Source organism: Rhynchophorus ferrugineus, unplaced genomic scaffold (genome assembly GCF_030347505.1).
Source record: "Rhynchophorus ferrugineus isolate W39M unplaced genomic scaffold, kcgeb_rfMv2 rfM2, whole genome shotgun sequence".
In the NCBI taxonomy this organism is placed as follows: Eukaryota; Metazoa; Arthropoda; class Insecta; order Coleoptera; family Curculionidae; genus Rhynchophorus; species Rhynchophorus ferrugineus.
The window spans coordinates 1733855-1761285 of NW_027472581.1; the positions used below are offsets into that span (position 1 = coordinate 1733855).

The 27431-nt window shown below is 29.8% G+C and overlaps 1 protein-coding gene across 4 annotated transcripts in view; it reads right to left on the reverse strand.

The window, feature by feature from the left end:
• dnc (phosphodiesterase dunce) overlaps positions 1-27431 on the reverse strand; it is a 787050-nt gene that overhangs the window by 515834 nt on the left and 243785 nt on the right. The window contains exons 1-4 of one of the 4 annotated variants that reach the window (XM_076395538.1): positions 17963-18188; positions 14483-14699; positions 5428-5598; positions 1366-1560 (exon numbers count right to left, since the gene is read on the reverse strand). The exons of the other annotated variants lie outside the window; for them this stretch is intronic. Coding sequence (XP_076251653.1) covers positions 1366-1560; positions 5428-5598; positions 14483-14699; positions 17963-18173 — 794 coding nt within the window. The 5' untranslated portion in view covers positions 18174-18188. Of the gene's footprint in view, positions 1-1365; positions 1561-5427; positions 5599-14482; positions 14700-17962; positions 18189-27431 lie in introns of those variants that run through there. 4 annotated transcript variants of the gene reach the window in all.

Here is a 27431-nt window from a genome sequence, read left to right on the forward strand (position 1 = left end):
ACTAAACCTGATCTAACCCTCAGTGACTACTAGCTGATCTCAAAATAAGTCTTAAAAAAAGAGACTTAAGAAAAAATGCTGAAGTTGAAGGGTCATTTTGAAAATAAAGTCGTATCGTTGTGTGAAAAAATGTGTTGTTTCTAGAGCATGAGTGATGATTTCAGAGGAATATATATTAAAAAGATCCAATTGGAATTAAATGCATTTTAAGTTGATTTAAATTTAATATTATTGGTTATAATATATCGTTATATTTTAGTTATTATTTAATTAATAGGTTACAGTTGCTCGATGTTTTATACGAGATATAATTAAAGCATTCTCTAGACTAAATAATTATGTTAAAGTTCCTATACTTTCATAATCCTGGTATCCAAAAGTTTAATAAATATAACCATATATTTAAGGCAGTTTATTGTACGATGGTACTATCTCAGAATCATTATATAAAACGAAGCGTAAAAAACCGTTCTTCTTCATTTATTCAATATTGTCAAATATGTATGAGGAATCAATTCAACTCGGTCCCATTTTTACAAACCATAGATTTTACTTGTTATTTTTATTGTTAGTGAAACTTCGTTAGCAAATATGAGCTTAAGGGTGTACCAAAAAAGAAAGTTATTAGATTAATTAATAATGCTTATCGCTAAGTAACCAACAAGGAACTGCACCATGACCTCGAAATCAAATGGATCTATTTCAAAGTTATCCAAGATTTGGTATTAAAATATGAAATAAGGTTAATAAATCGCAGCAACGTGGAAACAACAGGGCTACTGAATACCTCCAGGATATCAGAAGATTGAAGCAAATCGAATTACACAAACTTGTTTAGTGTATAACCGTGACTATTTTGTTTCCATTTGGAAAATACATACCGATGTATTTGTCGTATTCGCCTTGCATAAGTATTGATACAAATACGTTAAAGCAATAGTAATAAATTAATTTGTAAACTAAGATTGTACCAAATATATCTAATGCAAGATGTAATAAATAATATTATTATTGATAGATGCTAAGAATTAGTTTCCAAAAATAAGTTTGCCATAATTATTGATTATAACATCAATGTTGATGGCAATTTTAATAATATAAATGTCTTATGTTTGGCGTTTCGTAGTATTTATGGCTAATGATGCGAAGAACCGGAAATTGATTAATCAACAACTGTAGAAGATCCGAAAGGAAGATTATTAATTACTACACGAATTAACAGTTAGTTAGATAAAAGTTGTCAGTTGTAAAATAATGTCTTATGTGATTAATATTATTATTAAGTAGCCACCATATTACTGATAAGAGAATATATAAAAAAATTATTCATATATGTGGTATAGTAATTATTTCTTGTTTATTGACCTTCCAGTTGTTCGTCTTCTGTCGTAGGTTAGAGGTACTCGACGAATAAACCTCCTAATTTGGGCAGCACGTGCTGACGACCTCCTTCTTTTCGATAGTCCTTCCGAATATCTTCTGCTATTGTCCGAAGCAAAAGAGGTGCGTGTAGAATCACTAGAGTCTATTTCGTGTTCGGGTATTGCTTCAGAATCTCTCCTAAAAAACGCAAATATTTTATTAGTCTTAAAAACTGATGAAATAAAATTATTACAGTAAATGACATTTTTTTCCCAGAATATTAGTTACCAATAAAAGAAGTTTTTCTTTTTAATTTAATATTTTTTTTATGATATAAAGTAAAGTGTTTGAATATGGTAAATAGTAATGAAACATTGCTGTATATGTTTTATACTTTGCTTGTAAATATATTTGTGATATGTACGATAGGTCGTTTTTATCCTGCTATTTTTTATGTGACTTTTATTGACTTTTATTTTATGTTTTTCTTGTTAAAAAATGATGTAATATGATGTAAATATATGAGCGCCAATATGTTTGTTGTGCTAGTTTTGAACAATTTGCATAACGCTGGCTCCAAAAAGAATTTCGATGGAACAACAGAAGAGCAGAGAGCAAATCAGCATCTGCAACGTGCTCCTGAAATACAGAAAAATGGTGGTTCCATACATATTTATAAGAGACAGCATATGCATATTTAAGGTATGCTGAATTAGTTGAGAGAAATTTTTAATTTTTACGCATTATTTAGCTGACACCTCAATTTTGCTCAATCCCAAATATATTGAATTACAAACCAACCAAGCACCACTTGACAGAAGAATTACTTCGGAAATGGGTATTTTAATACAGTGAATAAAAGAAGATTTGAGTAAGTCAAAAAACTCAAGAATTGTAAAGTTAAAGAAACGAACTTATCACAAACTATGTTGTCTATTGTAAATGATCTATATAAATCATTTGCTGAGAGAGAAACATTGCCTGTTTTTGATGGTGAGCTGTTCTAATATATACCACATAGTTAGGATGAACGTCACCTTTGTTATGGGTAGTTAGCATGTTGAATATGAGCTGCTGATAAAAAAGGGAAAAGAGCAGTGCTTAATATATTGAAATATGATGAGCTTTCGAATGTTTGCGTCCATAATATTTGGAAAGTCGTTGGGAAAAGGTGAAGCAAAAGTCCCACTAACTTTTTTATCTTAGTTATGTGACGTTTAGCTCAGTTTCGCTTTAATCATTGTGTTGTGTAGACATCTAAATTTGATTATGGATAATATACGCGACAAGAACGAGCAAATATAGTGACAATATTTATTGAAAATAATCGTTCCATTATTGCCATTCAGCGGAAATTGCGTCAATGGTAGATTTTTGTCCCACGCTGTATATAAATCTGAGGTGTCTGCAGAATATGGAATTTTTCATAGAAGAGTATTTCTTTATTATTATTTATTTCGAGGAACCTGCAAAACTCGAAATGTAATCCATGGACTGATTATATGAGAAACATAAATGGAGTGCACAAAATACTATGAATACCATTCAATATAGTACATTTTGTTTCATGTTGGAAACATTGCAATCATACGATGTTTATGTATTTCTCTGTTACAAGCGCTAAGTTGGGAAGTGGCGCAAGGATCATAAATCAATTGGACGCTTGATTATTAAAAGAATGTGATGTAGACTTCAATATTATGGAAACATTATGCTTAGAGTAGAGAATGTGGAATAGATTTCCATATTTAGCAACATTGAACTAATTAGTCGATGTTTTGGTGCAAGAATGGGACAATATTCCGATGGGAACTATTCAGACATTCTATAGATCTATTCCGTTGAAGAATTGCAGTTATTTTAAAGCAAATAGTAGCTTAATATCCTGTTAATAAATAAATATTGTCTATATATTAGGTGTTATTTATTCTGTCTACTCCTATTTATTAATATTGTCAAATTAATTAATTCACCAGCCCTGTAGATATCACAAATATTATTCATTCATTCAAATAACTCGAAATATTTTTATAAACCAGGATACGTAGCTCTTAGGGAACCAATAAAGTTTTATTGCATGTGAAGAAACTGTATCCGGAAACTTGTGCCTTATTATCAAAGTTTTCTGCGTTACGATGTTTATTTCTTTTTTTTTGATTCTCTAGTTGGCATTGGATTGGAAAAGCTCTGTCATAAAAACGATCATAACAATTTTATTTTATTGCTTGGTAATAAAGTAATTTTGGTTTTACAAAAAATGTATAATTTTTTAATTTGTAGGATATTTTGTTATTTTATGTTATAAAGATTTCACACAATTTAAGCATAAATATCTTCTAAACTTATAGTATTATGGCACTGAAGTTATCTGGACTATTATGGTGGAAAATAATACGCTATATTTTTGGTATCAAAGTAGTACTGCGACTGGAAATATAGCTGAACAAATTTCCTTTTCGAAATTACTTTCTTGTTATCTTAAAATCGGTATATACAAAATCCTTTCTGAAATATTAATCAAAAAATAGAAGTTATTTGGATAATATCGGTATATTCATACACTTCTCATCATCTTACTTGAAAATATACGCGAAGAAATATCGAATATTGATTCCTTATAGAAATATTTCAAGCATGAATGAATAAAGCGTATAAGAAAATAAAAATGCAAATGAAAAAAATCGCGTATAAGGGAAATTATAATTTTTTGGCCATTTTCCTCTTACGTTTTCCATATTCTTCTACTTAACTCGGCGTTTTGAAGTGAATGTGGCATATATTTCGTATTAATTTAATAACATTTCACGCCACACCTATTTTCGGGGATTTTTTTCATTCGATTTCCTTTCGTGATAACTTTTTCGAGTTTGATTTTCAATTTACGGATCGTTATGCGGTATTAAATGAAATTTTCCTGATAAGAGTATTTTAATTTTTAATTAGGTTGATGCAAGATTATAACTCATTTATTTTATTTTGTCAATGCGCGTTCTAAATCTATTAATAATCAACCATACTTGTAAAAATAACAAATAGTTTCGATTATATTTAGTTTTAAAATACGTACCTATAAAAATGAAGTTTAAGATATGTTACTTAATTATAAAGGACTTCTCATTTTATAGAGAGACCAATCGGCTAATGAATAAAAAGTATTTATTAGTTTCTAAAATCATCACTGCCCAATAGTACCAATGTTAATTAGACAAACTGATTATAAACAGTTCTTGGAGAGAAAATCAGCAGAAGCGAGTGATAAAGAAAGAAAGAAGAAAGTGATGAAGAAAGAAAATGTTGAAAGAAATTTTCAATGGCCGTGATTAGCAAATAAATATATATAGATATATATATATATATATATATATATATAATATATATATAAATATATATATATATATATATATATATATAAATATAAATATATATATATATATATATATATATATATATATATATATATATAAATATAAATATATATATATATATATATATATATATATATATATATATATATATATATAAATATATATATATATATATATATATATATATATATATATATAGATTATAATTTAGATTATTATATATATTTAGAGATACAGCTTCCTGCTTCTAAACATGGCGAATTCCTTCGGTCGAAATCTATCTACACAAGTAATTTTTATGAACAAGTTTAGAAAAATGCTTTTGTCGATAGTTGTATAAACAATATATTATTTAAAAAAATATATATGCAAAATATTATAGACAATAAATCGGTATTTCAATACAATGGTTAGTTTTATAAGAAATCCTTTATATTCATTCAATTAAATATCACATCTAATACGAAATCGATTGTAAAAATTATAATATAGTTTATGTATAGCAAGTAAAATATATTATAAGGTAAATACTAACTTCTGTAGAAGTAAGATATAAGATTGACATAAGAGATATAATATTTGTGCTTAAAAAGACTAAATTAAATTCATGCCCAAATAAATGTTTACTTGCCGTGCCAATGATAATATTTAACTCAGATTGAAAACCATTGTAAACATTTGTAGTTAGAAAGTAACTTACCTGGACATATCAGAAGACCATAAACTTGTTACGCTAGCTCTGGAGTCAATAGATCTCTGACCGATAATTTCATATCTCCTGGAAGAAGTTGAATATGATGACAGACTTGTCACCGATGGTCTACTTTCATTCCCAACATCAACAGAGCTTTCTCTAGAATATATTGAATACCTAAAAATATTAGAAAATATTCTGGCATATAAATAGACATTTACATAACATCTGAAACAGTAGAAAAATATGATTCCGCCTTTTTTAAGTCAAAGTTTCCAGAGAATAAGGCTCGTTAGTTCTGCTTCTTCTATTTGTTTCATTATATACAACAAAAACTGACACAGCAAATAACCTAGAACGGTTTTTTGCTATAATACCGAAAGAGACGAAAATAAAAATCGTATCTTGACGTTATTCCATTAAATAAGCGAGAAATTTTTGAAGTCCAGTGGTACTTCTATGCTTAGCTTTCACAGTTCTTTAAAACATCTACTTACAAGCCAAAATACGTAAATATGATTTCTCTCTTATTTTCTTGTATTAAAAATGCAGTAAAAAATGTAGCAAGTGGCAAACATACATACTTTATTTTCTACAATCCAATAAAATGAGGATTAGATTCATTTGATCAAATATGATCCTCAATGTAAACGAGAACTAGAGTTTCCAAAAAAGATAATAATAAACACAAAACAACTAACATATCAATGGTGATTAAAAAGTTGTTATAATTTTTTTTTTAATTTATAAACAAATATGTTTATTCTCTTGTATTAAATAAATATGATTGTAGTTCATTTTATTATCAATCAACTGTTTCTTATTATTGGTTTAAGCCTAATTGTAATAATCATTCTACATAATCATACGAAATCATTTCTACAGAGAGGATAAACATGAATTAGATTGAAATATGGATGAGGATCGAATTGTATGAAAAAACAAACCACTTTAACAATAATGACGGGTTAAGAAAAAAGTTATGTTGTTGTCTTCGTGTTCTTAATGTTTTTCAAATTGAATTTGTTTATATGAATTTCAAAACACCGTGCCTTACCTTTTAATAATTTTATGGTTAAACCATAACATCGTCTATGTAGAACTTCTAATATTTCTGGGTAAAAAATACATATTTCAATCTTATTTTACGTGATACCCAGATATCGAGCTTCGTTTAATATATATCGTGTAAAAATATGTATGCGAAATACTAAATACGATGAAAATGATCTTAAGTTGTAATAGCATTTGACTGACTAAAGGAAAGACGGTATTATTATATTTATAATTTTCTATGAACCGTCATTTTCAAATATATTAAAGTATGGCTTCTTTGAATAAGTGTTAGTATCAGCGTTGCCAATTTGTGGATAATTCTCTAATCTGCGGGAATTTCACGTAGATTGGGGATTTATTGGGGATTGGAATTATGAGTCTTAGTCTTAGCCAAACTCGACGGCTCTTACTAAAAGTGAGTGAAGACCAGTGCTAGGCAATATATTCCAGAAAATCTATGTAAGATATTTGACAAAAACGGTCGAATACTACTGGAGAAATGGTAATTGCAATGAACAGCTAATTCACTGTGGTATATTTAGAATTCATGTCTTATGCACTTTCGCTGCTAATTTATTTCAATTCCTTGTTTCCACCAGAAACATCCGTTCTTTACGAATCGAAACCAGAGGTGATACTGATACCAGTAAATAATCTGTGAAAACAAACAAAAGTAGATCGCGATGTAGACGTGAATGTGAGCGGAAGTTTTTCGCCTTAGAAAAGCTGCGGAAGAATCTTTGTTCCCAGATATAAAAATTATGATATCCCTACTGCTGATATTAAGGTTTTAAACGCATCTGTCCTACGAAAATTTAGTGTCCTTAAAAATCAAAACAGAGAACCTCAATCAACTTAAGACAGAAACTGTGTTGTTCTGAATGGCAATAAGAGAAGGGATTAAGAAATTAGGTAACAATATTTAATCCATTAAGCAAAATTCTCGCAAGAAAATTATAGAAAAAAGCGTAACGTTATAATTGATGTATATTATGAAAAGATAAAAAATAGATATTATTTTAACGGCTGTTACCTGTTTCCTTCCTTAAATAATACTGCGTGACACAACTTTTGTTACATAAATTAGATTACGACTATTGAATTCCTTATTCCATTGATAAAATATTGTTTATTGATATGATTGTCTAACACGTCACGTTCCTTATTAACAGGGTGAATACTATTTACACTTAAAAGCTGCATTGCTCCGCAATGGCAGCCGATATTCTTCAATACTTATTGCATCTTCAGTGATTTTAAAAGAAACCTAAGAAAACATTAAACTAATTTAAGACTTAATCAGATACAAATAATACAACTGGAAAGTTTGTGCTGGTTTAAAAGTTGTTCCTATATTGCTTGCACTATAGGAAGATTTCACGAAACATTGTTGTTTTGTCCGTTTGTGGGACAGTGGACGACAAAATCCACTATGAAGTTAAAGATTGGCCAAAAAGAACTGACTTTGTGGTACATAAAACGTTAACTATGAACCTCTTATTCCACAAAAAAATGTCATTCTTCTACTCTTACATATAAAACTTGGTTTAATAAAAGGAGTTTTGTATTTGAAAACTGTTTTCTGTAAATTAAGTGATGTTAAATTAAAAGAAGGCATTTTTGTTGGCTCACAAATTAAAAAACGAGTTAACATGTTCTTTAAAGAAAGTAATCTATGGATGGAATTACTTCTAGGCAATCTTAAAGCTGAGGACACTGAGAATGTTTTTAATGAATGTCTTTAAAAATACATTTCTTGTAGGGTGAGTGACGAACAAGGTGAACGTTTTCACGAGGATATAAAATAGATAGAAGAGTGATATCAAGGAAGATAGAATGTTACAATGTTAGAAGATTACTGCTGGTTTGTAATGAAGGAGGATTCTACTGTACCTAAGAGGAAAAGTTAACATTTCGTCATATTATTTCAGAATATAGGGCTCATTTGTTTTACTAACCACTTAAACCTGAGCTATTTTGATTCATTGTCTGTTTTTAAATAACAGGTCAATTGAAAAGTCCTTGGCCTGACACATAGATGGCGCTACTAGAATTAAATCCATATGTTTTTTAGTTAGTCCTAACTCTCAAAAGATGCGTAATAAATTTGACAGCTGTAGGATCATTACTCTGTGAATTGTAGCATTTTGAGTGAAGCAACTTTTATTATTGTAAAAAAAATGAGTAAAAAGGAATTTCGCGTATTGGTAAAATATTGCTTTTTGAAGGGAGAAATGCAGTTGAAGCAAAAACTTTGCTTGATGCCGAGTTTTCGGATACTTCCCCAGGAAAATCAACCATCAAGGATTGGTATGGTAGGTTTAGACGTGGTGAAATAAACATCGAAGGCGGTGAAGGTAGTGAACGCCCAAAAGAGATTGTTACCGACGAAAACATTTAAATAATCCATAAAACGATTTTGAATGATCGTAAATTGAAATTGAATGAAATAGCAGACACTCTTAAAGATATCAACTGAACGTGTACATCATATCATTCACGAATATTTGGGTATGAGAAAACTCTGTGCAAAGTGGGAGCTCACTTTTGATCAAAAACAACGACGAGTTGATGATGCCGAGCAATGTTTGAAGATGATCAAGCGTAATAACCCAAGTTTTTGCGGCTTATCATTTCACTCCGAAGTCCAATCGACAGTCATTTGAGTGGACTGCACACGATGAACCCGCTCCAAAGCGTGGGAAAACACAACAGTCGGCTGGCAAGTTCATGACGTGTGCATTCTCGGATGCGCGTGGAATAATTTTCATTGACTACCTTGAAAAAGGAAGGACCATCGACAGCAACTATTACATAGAGTTATTAGACCGTTTGAAGGACGAAATCGCCAAAAAACATTTGAAGAAAAAGAAAGTGCTGATTAACCAAGGCAATGCACCATGAAAATCCAGGAATTGGGCTTCGAATAGGTTCTTCATCCACCGTATTTTCCCGATCTGGACCCAGCGACTATTTCCTGCTCTTCAGATCTCAAAAGAGTGCTTGCTGGGAAGAAATTTTCGTTGAATGAAGAGGTGATCGTCGAAACTGAGGCCTATTTTGAAGCAAAGGACAAATCGTACTATAAAAATTGTATCGAAAAGTTGGGGGGTCGCTATATTCAGTGTATCACCCTTGAAGGGAACTATGTTCAATAAAAAAAACCAAAAAAAATATGTTTTACTATGGTAGGCCGGGGACTTTTCAATTGACATGTTATATATTGCTCTTGTTTTAAATACCGTTAATAATATAAATAATTAAATATGATTTAATTAATTTAAAATGGTACCCGCTACAAAAAATACTGTTTATTTGGTGTTATAGTTAAAAAAAATTGCCACACCGTCATTTTGAGGGGAATTTGCGTGGAACCAACACATTTTCTCCCTTATTTGTGGAATTTTGACTTAGATTACTAGAGATATTCAAAGCCACTTATATTTTAACGTTTTATCTTCTTTGATATCTTTTAATAAAATATTAATTTTCGAATAAAGGGTAATAAAATAAGCTCTTGGCTGAATGGATATCGAAACTATGCATTGAGTTTTCTAACTCCGTTCCCAAGATGGTGACTATTAGCTATTTCACTCCGACAAAGTTACTCGCCACTCGGCGGCCGGGGGAGGTGTAAAGGGAAAACTTTCGGGCAATTTAAACTTCGTCCTTAGCGGATATATTAAAACATTTTGAATGCTGTTTTAAATATCACTTTGCGTGAACTGAGATATTGTCATTTCGGATTTCGGATTTCGGGTTTAATCTGTGGAAGGCCGGATCGATATTTCTGTATAAATTCGTTCCGTCTCGCAGTTAACAAGTTTTATTTCGGAACTTCGAAGGTTCCAGTCTTGATTCATAACATTAAATTGTTAGTGTTGTTTCAAAAGATTAGAATGGTGTAGTGTTGGGTAAATTATTTCTAGTACGAGAATTGTATTACGGTGAATTATTTTTATAATATAACGCAAATTTTCATTGAAAATCCGTTTTTTTGATTTTCTGATCGGAAATCTTGGAGGGTATTTTGTATCAGTAAATTCGCTTTTGAAAATGCATAATTATTTAACTCATTAAAAATCATATGGTATTAAATATAGTCTATACAAAGTTTTTTTAGTAATGCGTCGTGGATATTTGTGACGTCGAAACATTACAATGTTGCCGCATCAACTCTCTCAATATACAAGAAAATTCTAATCTAAATAAAATAATTAAATAAAAATATTACCAAATATAATTTATTTTAACATTATATTATATCTAAAAACTATAGTTAATTATACAGCCACAATAATTTATAGGTAAGAGTTAAAACTTCTTATCACTATCGGTTTCAAGAATTTTGCATACGTCTGACAGCTGGTCGCCGTCCGGTTGTCAGATGTACGCTAAATTATTCAAAATATTAGTTATAATTACTACAGGCAAACATTATTTCAGCCCTATATTTTAATAAATTTTGATTCGTTCCGTAATATACCATATTACTTTTCAGGGTCACAAATGGATTGCGGCTTTAATAGGTTATTTCGAAAAGGAACGAGATAACGGACGCCCCCTCTTACCGGTAAATTCCGTTAGTGCTGTAATTATTGATGACATTAAATAATATAAGTAAATGTCTTTAGCGGGTTGCTACCGTGCTAAATATTACCGTGAGTACTGTGAATAATATCGCTTACAAAAGGAAGAATACGTTAGATTCACCAAAAAAAAAAACATCTACATACAAAGAGGGTGACGAATCTCGACCATCTTGATATTGGCGCTATTCGAGACCAAATATACGAAATGTATGAGAACAGTAAGTACACAAACTATTTTATCGATATAAACATAATTTAATAGAATTATTATAGAGAGAATTCTCTCTGGATAGTATACATAAAAGACTTAGGGACATGCAGCTTTTTGAGGGATGTAAGACATACACTTTTACAGTGCATAGGGTTTAAATGGTGTAAAGATAACCCTCGGAGAGGCATTACATTCCTCCAGACATTACCTTAAAAATAATTCAATTAAGGAGAATAAAATAATATAAAAAACTTGAGTATTTCAAAATGGTTCATTGTGGTACTGTGGCAAGAGAGTAACAAAAAGTGTAAAGATAATAACACCTTCGATTTGGATGAACTCGATAAGACATACAAAGGAAATAATTGATAAATCGTGAACATGTTTTAGACATATTAGAAAGTAACAGTTTAGTGATTGAATTGGACAGTGAGTCGTAAAGTGAAAGTAAATGAAGGAAACTTTAAAGATATATGATAATGCTACGCAATGCTGGAAATTCCTGCGACAGAGTGATGAGAGTGGAAAGAACTAAGATATGCACATAATTAATTGAATATAACTATAGAAAATAGTATTGTAGATCGTGAAAGATTTGTATGCACAGATATTATTGTAATTATTCAAAATTACATATAAGCATTAGATTAGAACGTATGACGAGAGAATGAATTCTAACTGTTTTGTAAATATGATAAATGCATTAGACAGAATTTAGTGATTACTTTTATCAAGAATGGTGTACACAGGTAGTAGCAGAAGAAATAAAAATACAGTGATACCAAGATGACTGCCAAGTAAACACACCATCGAAGGAAACAGGAACTAAACGTAAAAAGTAAATATGCTCTCGTATGAAAGTAAAATACATTTCTCACATATACAATTGTTAATGAGGTGGATAAGGGCTCCAGGGAGATAACACTACATAAAAAAACATGCCTGGAAACTCTACTTCTTAGATGGTGTGGAAGAGTTCAATGTAAACAAAACAAATCTAACCTACAAACTAATATTTCTGTGTTCTTAATTGTAGTTTTAAGTCCTTCGATAATATATGTATTAGATGTACTATAATGTTAAAATAAATTATATTTGATAACATTTTTGTACAATTATTTTATTTAGATTAGAATTTTCTTGTATATCAAAGCCAAATTGAACTAAAACTCAGAGTTGATGCGGCAACGTTGTAATGTTCGGGCGTCACAAATATCCACGATGTATCATTAAAAAAACTTTGAATAGACTATATATGATATATAAGAGAGTATTAGGATTAAAAAACATTATGTTGATGATACATAATTTTATTTGGACCTATTTGGAAATAAGCATGGATCTACATAAACAAAGCACTAATTAGTTGAGGGGGCAGACCTCTGACAAAAACTGATCAATGTTAATAATAAGCTATAGGTTGCAAGTCCCAGTTCAAGTTTAAACAGTAATAAAACCGGTAACAAGTCCTGGTTTCGTGTATTATCAAAACAATATTAATGAGATAATATCTGAACCTCATTCATGTTTAGCAACGTTTAGACAGTAGAGAACTCGAACTAGCTCATACTAATACTTTAAGCGTCATTAGATTTATACTGAACTTATTAAAAAGAACAGTTATATAAAAAAATATTCGACACAAATTGTGCAGACAAATCGTAGATTCTATGTCTATATGACAGTCTATATGTACACTACATCTAACAGAAATTTATATCGATATTGATAATAAGTAAATTTATTTTAAATTAGAACAGAATATTTTACATTCCTTTAATCTTTAACAGTCGTTTATTATTGTGTAAAAACTTAATGACTAATTATTAGTGAAGGTAAATAAATTATTTAAAAAGAAGTTTGAATTAGAAGGATAAGTTAGAATTAAGAAGCGTGTAAGAAACATATAATTCGATGACAGAAATAAGTCGCCCAGCTATGTGTGTAATAATTAAAATTGGAAGAACATAGTTCAATATTTAGTGAACCGAAATCGTGATTTAAAAGATCCCAAGAATTAGTACATCTAAATTTAAGATATAAAAATAGACCAAGTAAATGTATTTAAATGCTTGTGTATAGAAATCGAAAATAGTGAAAATTTGAAGGAAATTAATGTCAGAATTTAAAAAATTACTGTGTTAATAGAGTCAAATTTTGTCGCCCTCTAAAAAGTTGTTTGTAAAGTGCCAGCAATTAAAAACTTGATTATTTGGAAGGGGTAAATTTACTTAAACAAATAAATTAAATAAAAAGGCTACTTAACCGAGATAGGTAAAAAAATGTTATACTATAATTTTACTTTTATAATTTTCTGCTACTGTTCTTCAAAGTATTACTTTTTGGCATGTTTTCTCCATTCTGATGTATATCATACAATTTAACCATTTTAATTATGCGTTCCACAATAAAATTGTAAACATAATTATAACCTGCCTCAATACATTTTTGTGTTGAACAAGTTAATAAAATATTAACAGACATACTTAGTATGCTTTCAGTATGAAGGAACAAAAAGAAAGAAGCTTTCATACATGTTATTTAAATTGATAACATTAAAGAAATATGAAAATAGGTTGCAGCTTTTTTATATTTACATTTAATTATTTTATTTTATAGAATAAAAATTTTTTATAGTTATATTTTAATATTGTAATGGTTCATAATATCCATATTGATGTAGGACTTTATTTTAATACAATTTTGGGAAACTAGATTTGGGTTTTAATTAAAATTTAATTGGTCAGTACAATTAAAGGTTACGGAGGTTAGTCACGTGATACGTATGCAATCCTCAATCAATGAAATGACTTCCTAATAAAATATGTTCTTTACAGGTATCTGAAGTAATAATTTAAATTAACCAACGAAATTGCAGAAAAATCGAGTTCTCAGCACTGTTCTGTTGATACCATGGAAAACAATTCTGAATTTATATGGATTAGTACTATAAGTGAATACTCTATAGTGTTAGCTATATTTTACCGAATTTCAGGTAATTTTCGTTTATAATGGAAAATCGGAAATACATTGCGAACATAATAATTATTGGTCTCCAATAATTCTAAATGAAAGGTTCTACTTTACACCATATTACCGAACCAAATGATCATTACCGTTAATAATGTTCAACATCACAGAGCCGCAGAACTAACGTTAATGTTAAAGGCGAAGGCGAACGACTCTAAATAATTATCCTCACCTGGATCTGTGACCCTCGCTAGACATCCTAGTTACATTAGAGATCTCGCTTAAAAACTCCCCCAGTTCCGGGCTTGGAGTTGGCGAATACGCCGGTTCTGGAGAGGGAGTGAGGGACTGCGACACCTCCTCACTCTCTTTATTCCCATTGGGGTTTCTATCGTCTACATTTTTATTGATAGAAATCCTACGTCTCTCCTGAACGACGGTATATACACCTTAAAATAAGATCGGTAAATAATAACAATGTAAAACATGGATTGATTCAAAAGTTTTGTTTTCGTTAATAATTTTCTGCATTATTTCAAAATATTTTAATATCAAAAGTGGGAAGAAATAAATTTTCGTCAGAAAACTATACTACCTTGTCCAGCTTTTAGGTTGCGTCTAAATATTTAAAACAATTGATAAAACACTAGGGAATTAAAATAGGCGTGAATGGTTTGTGTATCATATGCATAAATACTACTACGTCCAACGGAACAGTTCCAGTTAAGTAATGCAAAAGTGTCTTACTTAAGGAGATATTCTAACTCGATTTCCTTTCAAATTTTCAAACCTTTCAAAAATATGAACTCAAGAGGATTTTTATAGTTCAAAGATATGTTAATGACGCGGCATCTAAAGCTCACTATCTAAAAACGAAACTTTAAAAGCGTTTTTAGAAAGAATTGAAATGATATTTGAAGTTTTACTAAACCAATTTATTTGAAAATTTCAATTTTCAAGCCTTCTCTATACATCGTACCAAAGAAAAACTGTAATAAAATTTCGATATTTTTTTGCTTTGATACAATAGGGCATTTGATATATTAGTATCATTGGACTGTTATTTCAAGCATAACTTTGAAGGGATTTTCTCTTTACGTCTTATGTTCAAGTTTTTTTTTAGTTTAAAGTGTCAAGTCAAATTTTATTCTACTTTTTTGATTTTCAGAAATTAGCGGGTGAGGCATACTGAATGAAAGTAAATTAGTCATAGGACAGCAAACAGCAAACAGAGCTGCCAGTAAGTCAGAAAATTTGGTGGTGGATGACAAATAGCGTACTTAAAAGCCATTTTGTTACCAAGTGACTTGATAACTCGTCAATTACCCTAGCAATGCCTTCCTTTCCAAAAAAATTGAATCCATTTTTCGATCGACAGTTGATCGTCGGTTGAAAGTTGAGCAATTTTTGTCAATACATAATTCCTATTATATCTGAAAGATAGAGAATCGTCGTTGCTATCAACGAACAATACATTAAAAGAAAAAAAATTACCAATATCTCTGAACACCCTACTTCTAATAATGCTCTATTTTCTCTCTTTTTATGACTTTTCATTTTAAATCTGTTTTCATCAACTTATTATTTTCCATATATGGGAGAGTGTGATTATTGATTTCGATGCTTTAGAAACAGAATAAACCCACTATAGGACTATAGGAGATTTTTATAGGATGTAATTGAATTATTATATAAATAAAAATGTGACAAACGTATTTTATAACATGAAAATAATGATTTGTCTCTAAAAAAACTATGAAAATCTGTTAAAAAAACATTTATTACGAACAAACGTGCTTAGTATACTTTGCTCCTTGTGATTATTACTATTTTTTGTTGATACCTCAAGATTTAGTTGAAGAGAACTTAAATATTGTAATAAAAAGATCTTGAATGGTCTCAAAAGGGTGCAAGCAGTTTCTTTATTACGAAAATTAGAAAAGTATAAAGAAAAAAGTTCGTAGAACAGGACAATACTGAAATGAATTAGCAATCCTTCCCTTAGAACTGACTTGTGTCGTAATGAATATTCCTTATGTTTATTTATCAGTTACCAAATACAATTAAAAATTTCAATTACCCAATTAATGCGCAACCTTGGTAAATTAGAGTTAACTGTGAAATATGTATCTTAAAAAGTTTGGTCTGGACAACATAAATTAGTACATTTTTAGCCAATTATTCCATTTTCATGTAAGTGGCGAATAAAGTAACCTTATTTTTAAATAAAAACCATAAAAAATATACGACAAATATTTATGTATAGAGACAATATTAGACAACATATCATTTATCTTCATTGTCTTCATTTGGAATCTTAAATATTTGCTCATTTTTAAGAAAATTTTAGGATAATAGTAGAAAAAAATTGGACTAAGGACAATATATATATATATATATATATATATATATATATATATATATATATATTGTATATATACAATATACAATATATATATACAATATATATATATATATATATATATATATATATATATATATATATATATATATATATATATATATTGCTGACATGAAAAAACAAAAAAAAACTACCTAGAAGTATAAACTACAGAAAGTAGTATAACCAACTAAATTAAAACTTAATAATGTCGAATAGTACGAACTCTTTTTAGTACCTCGTATAATTGTTTTATGTACATATTTAACACTTTTCAACATGCGCTTACAAACAGACTATGAATTCTATTTAGATTTTATATAACTAAAATTCCAAATTTACATACGGGGTTAGTTTAATAAGTCACTTACTTATTGAATATTTCCTGCATTAACTTTAAATGAATCACAGCTAACTCTCAAGTGCAATCTATCAATAGGGTGAGATTCTGAAGAAGCAGCGTCTTTAATTTGTGTTTGACAGCCATTTTCGTGAGCTGATTGTGGATTATATTGCCGACACCAAGAAAAGGCTTGTTAAATACTATGGGTATTATGCACCATCAACTTCAATGATTAAAAAATGGTTTACTCAGTTCCGTTGTGGTCTAACCAGCACGATTGAAGCTCAACTTTTAGTTTACTCAAAAGAGGTCGACACTGCACAAATCGTCAATAAAATTCATGGGTGGTATTGGACCATCTAAGAAAAATTTTCCTATTGGCATCACAACTAAGGAGGGACATAACATTTAACATGAATATTTTTAAATGATTGGCAATCCGAAGAAGTTTTTACGTATTTTTGAAATATAAGTACTACACAAAACTCCAGTAATCAGGGAACAATCAAAACGGGCAAACAATGACGACCAAGTTGTGTCTGTCTGACAATATTCATATAGATTTCCCTGGAGATGATGACATTATGACCGGAGAATATTATTCAGAACCTTTGGACAGATTTGATATTATTTTGAAGCAACAAAACGAATTTGGAGAAGGAAAGTGTTGTTTCATCAAGACTGTTACCCCATCCAGGATATTCTCCAGACTTAGCCCTCAGAGACTATTTTTTGCTTCTAGAACTGAAGTAATGGCTAGCTGGTCAATGATTTGGATCAAATAAAAAGGTCATCACTGAAGCAAACACTTATTTTGAGGGCCTTGAAAAACATACAAGTTAGAGATACGTTGATGTAAACAGTCACTGACTTATCAAACTGATCTAGAATAATTAAGTTCTTTCCCATTATACCTTACCAAAACAAAACTTTTGAATCGACGCTTCTCTTAAGTATAGGGTACTCACCATCTTGAATGTTGACAGAAGTTCTTCTGCCATCCAACTGGCCCATATCCTCCAATCCCGATTTATTATTAACAGAGTGCGATGGAAGAGAATCTATATTACTGGCAGTGGCCTCGTCAGTGGTGAGACTAGTTTGCGACGAGGTTCTAGCTGTTACAGTTCGGGTGATGTTTCGTATAAGGGACCATAACATAAATATTATGGTCAGCATCGCATATGACAATGTTTCGTTATATCCGTGCTACATTATGAGCTACCGACCGCCACGAGACATTTTCGTTTTGATTTTTTCGTGATTAATAGTGCTGTTACGGCCTGCAACATGAGTAACGTTTCAGCTTAATGGTCGGGATCGAATAAATCTGACAGCTAATTTATTCTTTCGCATATATTGAAAGACGCATCTCAGTTCGGGTTTTTTCCAAATATATTCTCCTTTATTCCATTGAAAATATATTACATAGGTCACGCATCAAGCTTTTTTTATCGAATAGATAAAAAAATATTCTATAAGGCATACTCTATAAGGGTATATTTGAAAAATATAAATACAGGGAGATACATTAACAGATTAGGTGATTTAAATGATATTTAATAACTTTATTCATATACATTCGGCCTGTTGACCTGTTGGTCAATTGAAAAGCCTACCATAGCAAAACACTTTTTTTTGGCAAAATTAGTTTTTTCAACTTAATTCAACAAAGGGTGATACGCTGAGTATAGCGACCCTCCAACTTTACGATACCATTTTTGTTGTACGATTTGTCCTCTTATCACCTCTTCTCTTGACGAAAATTTCCTCCCAGCGAGCATTCTGTCGATAACTGAGAATAGGAAAGAATGAGTCGCTGGGGGCTAGATCTGGAGAGTACGGTGGATGAGGAAGCAATTCGAAGACCAATTCATGGATTTTTGCCATCGTTTTCACCGACTTGTGATATGGTGTATTGTCTTGATGAAGCAGCACTTTCTTTTTCTTCAAATGCGGCCGTTTTACAAATTTATACACGCATATTTTGAGGGTTGGGGCTAATTAAAAAACATATGGATTTAATTCTAGTAGTGCCATCTATGTGTCAGACCGGGAACCTTTCAATTGACCTGTTAGCAAAGGTCGACATAATTTTAATAAGTCTTCCATTAGAAGGTAGCCAAAGTTTCATGATTATATTAATTCGAGTTACATTATATACATCATATATATATATATATAGATATGTCTAGATATATAGTATATATATATATATATATATATATATATATATATATATATATATATATATATAAAACTGTAAATAACGTATTACCTTTGGGAGAAAAAATGGAAAGGATTTACCGACATACCATGGAAATTCTAAGGAATTAAAATTATGTGTAGAAACACTTTTGTGAAATTTAAATTCAGGCCAATGTCATCGGACGTCAGTTCACAGTAAACAATTTCACAAGTTAGGAGGTAAAATATCGAAATAATTAATATTGTGTATTAACTATGAACTCTAAACTGTTTAAGTGATGTGTGATCCTGTAAAAATGCAGGCGAAACGATTTAAGGATAAAAAAGTTCGCAGATTGTCGAATTTCGCAGAGAAGAAAATGACTTTAACGTTCAAGGCTTATTGTAAAAATATAACTCAATCTAGAACATCGCTAAAAATGTATTGTATTTTCGCCGAATATATATCTGATTGTACTGGTAGTATACCTACGATATATCTTTGTTAAATAACTATAAATGTGTATATAGATATTTTTAGCCGCTTCCGATATCCGTCACGTAATTTGCTCTGATTACTACTGTAAAAATACATTTGAGTGCAATTTTAACTATTATTAAAAAGTATTGTGCCTTATTTTTTTCACAATGAATGAAATTAGAGAAATATTTTCGTTTGTGCAATAAACTTGGATATTATACTAAATTTTTAACTAATGGTATGCAGAAATCTGGGACGAAAATACGTTTTCAGAGGAGTAACACAATTTTTTATCAACATGAGGCATTCATATAATCTCGCCAATCCAATGATGCATCCAATGATTTAAAATAGAAAGAGAGCCGAAATAAATACATTGGAGTTGAGAGAATTATAAATCAGTACTTTTTTCATTCATCCGGAGAATTTCCGACTCGTTTCAGTGACCTTACTGAAGACCCTCGTGGATGTTTAAACCATAATATTATTACATTTACCCTTTATAATGCGGAATATGCCCACTAGGACCACCTTTAACCATTCTTTTTTTTTAGGTGAGCCTGTTGAACTTTGAGAAGATTGTTCTCACTTGAAATACGGTCATCCTGTTTGTTACATAACTGTTTCCAACAAAGTTAGTTTCCTTTCTTCAAAGATCGCCTAACGCAATAAGGGTATAACATCTAGAGAAATATATATATATATATATATATATATATATATATATATATATATATATATATATATATTAGTCTCCTTTTATCCTGAATATCGCAACAGTAGGTGAACCGTCCTGTCGCCTTTATTGCGCCAACTAAGACGGCTAAATTGATATCTATTAACATTAGTAAAATTATTCTGATAAGAACATCAACATATAAATACTGACTAATTCCACTTAAGAATATATTTATGGTTAGTTTACATATAATTTTTACAGATTAGAAATTATTATTCAGCAATACGATAGTCTTTCTACTGTTGCGAAAGTTGCGGGTTTGAAATCTGCTGAGTATGGTTTTTAAGTTTAAGTTTGTCATTGTCTATAAGAAAAGAGTGAAAAATTGGACAAGGAAAATTATCTCACCGGTAACTAAGCTGGGTAAGACCTTTAGAGTGTCTGCTATATCATTCAATTTCTATGTACGGTCATTCAAGATCATTTTGTATTGGACTTTCTTAATGTTTTCGTCGGTAACAACCTCCTTTTGGGCATCCACTGCGTTCACCGTCTTCGATGCTTATTTCACCATGTCTAAACTTAACATACCAATACTTGATGGTTGATTTTCCTGGGGTAGTGTCCGGAAACACGGCATCAAGCCAAGTTTTTGCTTCAACTATATTTTTTCTCTTCAAAAAGTAATACTCTATCAACACGCGAAATTATCAACCATTTTATTTACAATAACAAAAGTTGCTTCACTCAAAATGCTATAATTCACAAACTAATGATCCGACAGCTGTCAAATTTATACACGCATCTTTTGAGTGTTAGAGCTTACTAAAAACATATGGATCTAATTCGAGTAGCGCTATCTATGTGCCAGGCCGGCGACTTTTCAGTTAATCTGTTATGCAAAAACCCTTATTAATTGGACTTTATTTAGTAATCATTATAAAACTCATCCACATAATTATTTTTAATCATCGATCCTAGTATTGAATTAGTTAGTAAACCTAATGTGATTAGCACTGTAGCTTGGAGAGGAAGGAGCCTGATATAAACGGCAAAATCGATTTGTATTGTCCGTATCTCTGGAATTAGTTACAAATTTGTAAAGCTTTCATATTAGCTGTCCCTTAGTCTATTTATAGCAATTATCGTCGTATAAAACTACATAATATTACCCACAAAATATATATATAAAATTATTCAGCATTATTTAGTCTATATCAAATAATTAAAATCATTATTTAAGCTGTAAATATTCATGAAGTTTCTAAAAGGAGCTATATTAATTTTGTAGGAATTTCAAAAGTAAATGATATCAATATATTTTATTTTTTTCTTTAAATAAATGATTTTAAGGAAAATAAAATTTAATCCATAAAATTTGGTTCTTTTTTGGAAATATATATTTTTACTTGTTATATTATATGAATAACATAGATAATGTTTTCATATACGAGGGCTGTTGTATAAGTTAATAATATTTTGAATTTCCTGCGAAGTAACTTTAAGTGCATCACAGCTGTCGCAACTGTCAATTAACCGACTATTGTGATATTCTGAGTAATGTGTGCCATTTAGTTTATGTTTGACAGCCACTAATATATGTGGTGATTAAGTATTACATTTTCCTCGCAGTTTCTTGAGAGTTACACCGTATGATTCATGTCGATTATGTTTAAAACCTCAAAACAATCAATGCTGAATATAATTCATATGTTTTGGATAAATTTTATATTGATTTGAAGCAAAAACGATCATATATGCCGAGAAAAAGTAGTAGTTTCATCAAGACAATGCGCGTGTGTACATTTCCTGCAGATTTTTGTGTAACTATTTCTAGTTTCCAAAGCTGAAGAAATAGCTAGGTGGCAAGAGCTTTGGGTCGAATGAGGATCACTCAGTCATCGGTGAAATAGAAGTCTATTTTGGCAGACTTGAGAAAAGCCATTATTTGAAAAAAAGAAGGAAATCACTGTATTAACTACATTGAATTACAATGATACTATAAAGACAAATAAAAACCAAATTGCCGAAAATACTATTTTTCATTCGAAGTCACTCAAAAGACACTGATTTGATTTGTTAAACAATAATAAGGAACTTGGTCAAGTTAATTTGCAATTATTGTGGAACAAATAAGCGCTGGCTATTTTGAAAAACATTCTGAGTTAGTTAAATACGGTGGATATATAATTCCAAGGAAAGAGTAAGAGAAGAGTCTATATTTCTTTTAATTATAAGCAGGAACTTATTTCCCGACTATTCTTAAATATAAAAGCTTTGAAATAAACATGTAGTGTTTTTAGGGTTATTATCTGATCTTAACGAATTTTCTCCAAGATTTCAAAACTATACAGGCAGACAGGAAAATATCAATTTATTAAATTGTCTTGTCAAGTTACTGTAGCAGAAAAATGGACTGATGTGGCTTCATAGAAAATTTGTCAGTTTTGGTGCTCTATTAATTTTCACACGGCATTCGAAGACGGGACTCACTCAAGACATATTCTATTTATTCGAAATTCCTATTCGAATTGCTATAATGTCCATTTTATACCTCATGCTTGGTATATTGTTATTCACTTTGTATATATCACTCGTTAAACTTTCTTTAATGGTTCATTAAAATTATGCAATTAACGTTATTAAATCTCAACTGTGATGATCCCAATCCATAAGTAGTTCCCAATCTTTGTTAAAAAAAAACACAAGCAATATTAGTTTAATAAAACTTAGTTTACAAGAACTCCTCATTATTGTCAATTTACGTGGGTCAACTTATAGAGTTAAAACGTTATAAAACTGTATTTATTGTATCATAACGATTTCTAAATATTTAATCCTTATTACAGCTTTAAGCAAAGAAACTTCTCCATAGAAAACCGCATTACGTTGTTTATTTTTAATATTCCATGTCAGAACTAAAAATATCTTCCTTTCATATCACAATGTTAATAGTAACTCCACAAATAATTTCCTGACCTTTTCTCTCGACCATGAAAATAGTTATTTTTGAACTCACCACAGGCGTTACTTCTTTAGTTCCCAAGTTATGAAATGTTAATGTCTCTTTATACAATTTCTAGACTGTTAGCATATATATTGAAATGTTAGAAATATATAATAGATAAACATAAGTTCTGTATTATCCGAATACTGTACACAACAAGAAGCCTGTTTAATCAATATAAGTATAATTACCTATAATTAATTAATTATATAATTAAAAATTAATTGATTTCGGTTTTACTATTATTGCCACACCATATAACCAAATAATTGTCCTATTCCATATAGGTTACATGAAAATTAGTTCACCCTACTAGTATAATTTAATATAAATAAAGTAGTTCAATGACATGCATTTTATTTTCTGTCGGAAAAATGATAAAATAGTTCATAATTATTTTAAGTTATATAGAGTTCGATCGACTATATATTTTCATCAATAGCATATAAAATATTAAAATTAAAGCCTTTTGTTTTATTGGTTATAACAATTCTAAATATAGTGCTTTATTAGGAAAAATAACATTATACTATTGGTCAGTTATTACTTTAAGTAATGGCGTCTATTTATGGCTATTACGAAATGTTTTGTTAAAAAAACACTGTACAATAAAGGATCATATTTCTCTAATATTACTTTTATTGAAACTAAGTCTAATGATTCATGGAAATCAATTTCTTTCACCTTTGGCGTAAAGAGTAGTAAAATATTATTTCAGAAACTAATTTTGATACTCACGGAGGTTTTTTTCGGAAAAATCTTACTTAATGTATTATGCAATTTTGTAATTTTCGTTTGCTTTAGTAACTTATAAAAACTGACTGCATACTTTCTGCCTTTGACATGGAACTTACGGAAAAATGCTTAACTAAAAAAGACAGTCTCCAGATCTACATTTTAAATATCTTTCAAAAATCACTTAAAAATTCTATCTTGAAAATCTCTAGTCATGCATACGTAACTGGAAGAAGACATTAGCAAATATTATAAATGCACATTTAATTAAAAATCATTCTTGCCAGAATGCTGCTGAGTTGTTGTTTTTCAATTATTTTTTTCAGATATTTGTGAAATGTTCAGTTTAATGAATATTTCAGTATATTAACAGAATGTTTGATGTTCGATTTTTTTAATTTACTGTAACAGCGCGTAATGTTTTATTCATATCGAAGGTACAATATTTTTAAAAATGCCTGTCTAGAACGTTCGAATTACATTTCAGCTCTCATTCTCATAATATATTCGTTACGGTATATTTTTTTTCTTTAGTTACGTCATGTGTTTTTATCGGTATTTTGGGTGTAAAATGTTTTAGATATTAATCAAGTGGAAAAATAATTCACATCTCTTGTATTCTATTTTCTTGAAGTTATTTTTCGGAATTGTGTAGATAAAAAAGTTGAATTTCTTAAATTGTATTGACTTCAAATTATATTGAAAAACTAACAACATGCATTAATGCACGAGCTAAATTTTGAATGTGAAATTACTCGCATCCACCATATAGTCCAGATTTTTTTTCATGTGATTATTTTTCTCTTTTTTATTTTGCTTCGATATTTTATGTCCGTGAAATACAAAGCAAGCTCATTCAAGCATGAAATACAATTTAGACGGGCTTTCTTTTGAATATTTGTCAGTCTTAATGAGCTGCGGTTGTTAATTAGTGCCAATTAAGTTAAGCAGAAATTAGCACTAACAAGTAGGTAATTTTAATGACGATTCCCTATCAGTTTGGTTAATATTAATTGAGCAGAATCTCATACTGTTGCGCTAGTAATTATCTGAAATCGTCTATCAAACTTAATGATTCACAAACAATTTTGTCGAAAATACAACATCAAAATACTCAATAAATATTAGGAATAGTAACGGGTCTGCTTATATATTTCAACAATTTGATTAATGAACAATGAAATGATATATTTATATCAATATCGATATTTTATTCGGGGCCTTCTCTAAAAATAAAAATTTAGTATAATATTTTCAGCAAATTGATATTATTTACATACCAATACTTTTTCTCAATTTGAAGTCTTCAGAGTAACAAATACTTGGAAAAGGTATCAAAATCGATATTGTTTCAACAAGCCGATATATTCTGGTTACAGCAATGACCTTTTCTTTTGTCATCAAAAATAAAACAAAAAATATAGATGAAAACCTATATATCTCATACACCAGCGAGCTATATTTCTCTTCAGATTGATACCTCTTCAACAAGTGAATATATCTATATATCTATATATATATATATATATATATATATATATATATATATATATATATATATATATATATATATGTATATATATATATATATATATATATATATATATGTATATATATATATATATATATATATATATATATATGTATATATATATATATATATATATATATATATATATATATATATCATAACTTGGGAACTAAAGAAGTAACGCCTGTGGTGAGTTCAAAAGTAACTATTTTCATGGTCGAGAGAAAAGGCCAAGAAATTATTTGTGGAGTTACTATTAACATTGTTATATGAAAGGAAGATATTTTTAGTTCTGACATGGAACATCAAAAATAAACAACGTAATGCGGTTTTCTATGGAGAAGTTTCTTTGCTTAGAGCTGTAATAAGGATTAAATATTTAGAAATCGTTATGATACAATAAATACAGTTTTATAACGTTTTAACTCTATAAGTTGACCCACGCAAATTGAAAATAATGAGGAGTTCTTGTAAACTAAGCTTTTATTAAACTAATATTGCTTGTGTTTTTTTAACAAAGATTGGGAACTACTTATGGATTGGGATCATCACAGTTGAGATTTAATAACGTTAATTGCATAATTTTAATGAACCATTAAAGAAAGTTTAGCGAGTGATATATACAAAGTGAATAACAATATACCAAGCATTGCAAGAGGTATAAAATTGACATTATAGCAGTTCTAATAGCAATTTTGGATAAATAGAACATGTCTTGAGTGAGTCACGCCTTCGAATGCCATGTGAAAATTAATAGAGCACCAAAACTGACAAATATTCTAAGAAGCCACATTCTTCCAGCCTTTCTTCTGCTACAGTAACTTGACAAGACAATTTAATAAATTGATACTTTCCTGTCTGCTTGTATAATTTTGAAATCTTGGAGAAAATTTATTAAGATCAGATAAAAACCTTAAAAACACTGCATGTTCATTTCAAAGCTTTTATATTTAAGAATAGTTGGGAAATAAGTTCCTGCTTGTAATTAAAAAAAATATAGACTCTTCTCTTACTCGTTCCTTGGAATTATATATCCACCGTATTTAACTAACTCAGAATGTTTTTCAAAATAGCCAGCACTTATTTGTTCCACAATAATTGCAAATTAACTTGACCAAGTTCCTTATTCCTATTTAACAAATCAAATCAGTGTCTTTTGAGTGACTTTTCGAATGAAATATAGTATTTTCGGCAAAATTGCTTTTTATTTGTCTCTATAGTATCATTGTAATTCAATGTAGTTAATACAGTGCTTTCCTTTTTTTCCCAAATGATGGGTTTTCTCAAGTCCGCCAAAATAGACTTCTATTTCACCGATGATTGAGTGATCCTCATTCGACCCAAAGCTCTTGCCACCTAGCTATTCCTTCAGCTTTGGAAACTAGAAATAGTCACACAAATCTGCAGGAAATGTACACACGCGCATTGTCTTGATGAAACTACACTTTTTTTCGACATATATGATCGTTTTTGCTTCAAATCAATATCAAATTTATCCAAAACATATTAATTGTGTTCAGCATTGGTTGTTACGATTTTAAACATAATCGACATGAATAACACTGTGTAACTCTGAAGAAACTGCGAGAAAAATGTAATACTTAATCACCACATATATTAGTGGCTGTCAAACATAAACTAAATGGCACAGCTTACTCAAAATATCACAATAGTCGGTTAAGTGACAGTTGCGACAGCTGTGATGCACTTAAAGCTACTTTGCGGGAAATTCAAAAAAAAATTTAGTATAATATTTCCAGCAAATCGATATTATTTACATACCAATGCTTTTTCTCAGTTTGAAGTCTTCAGAGTAA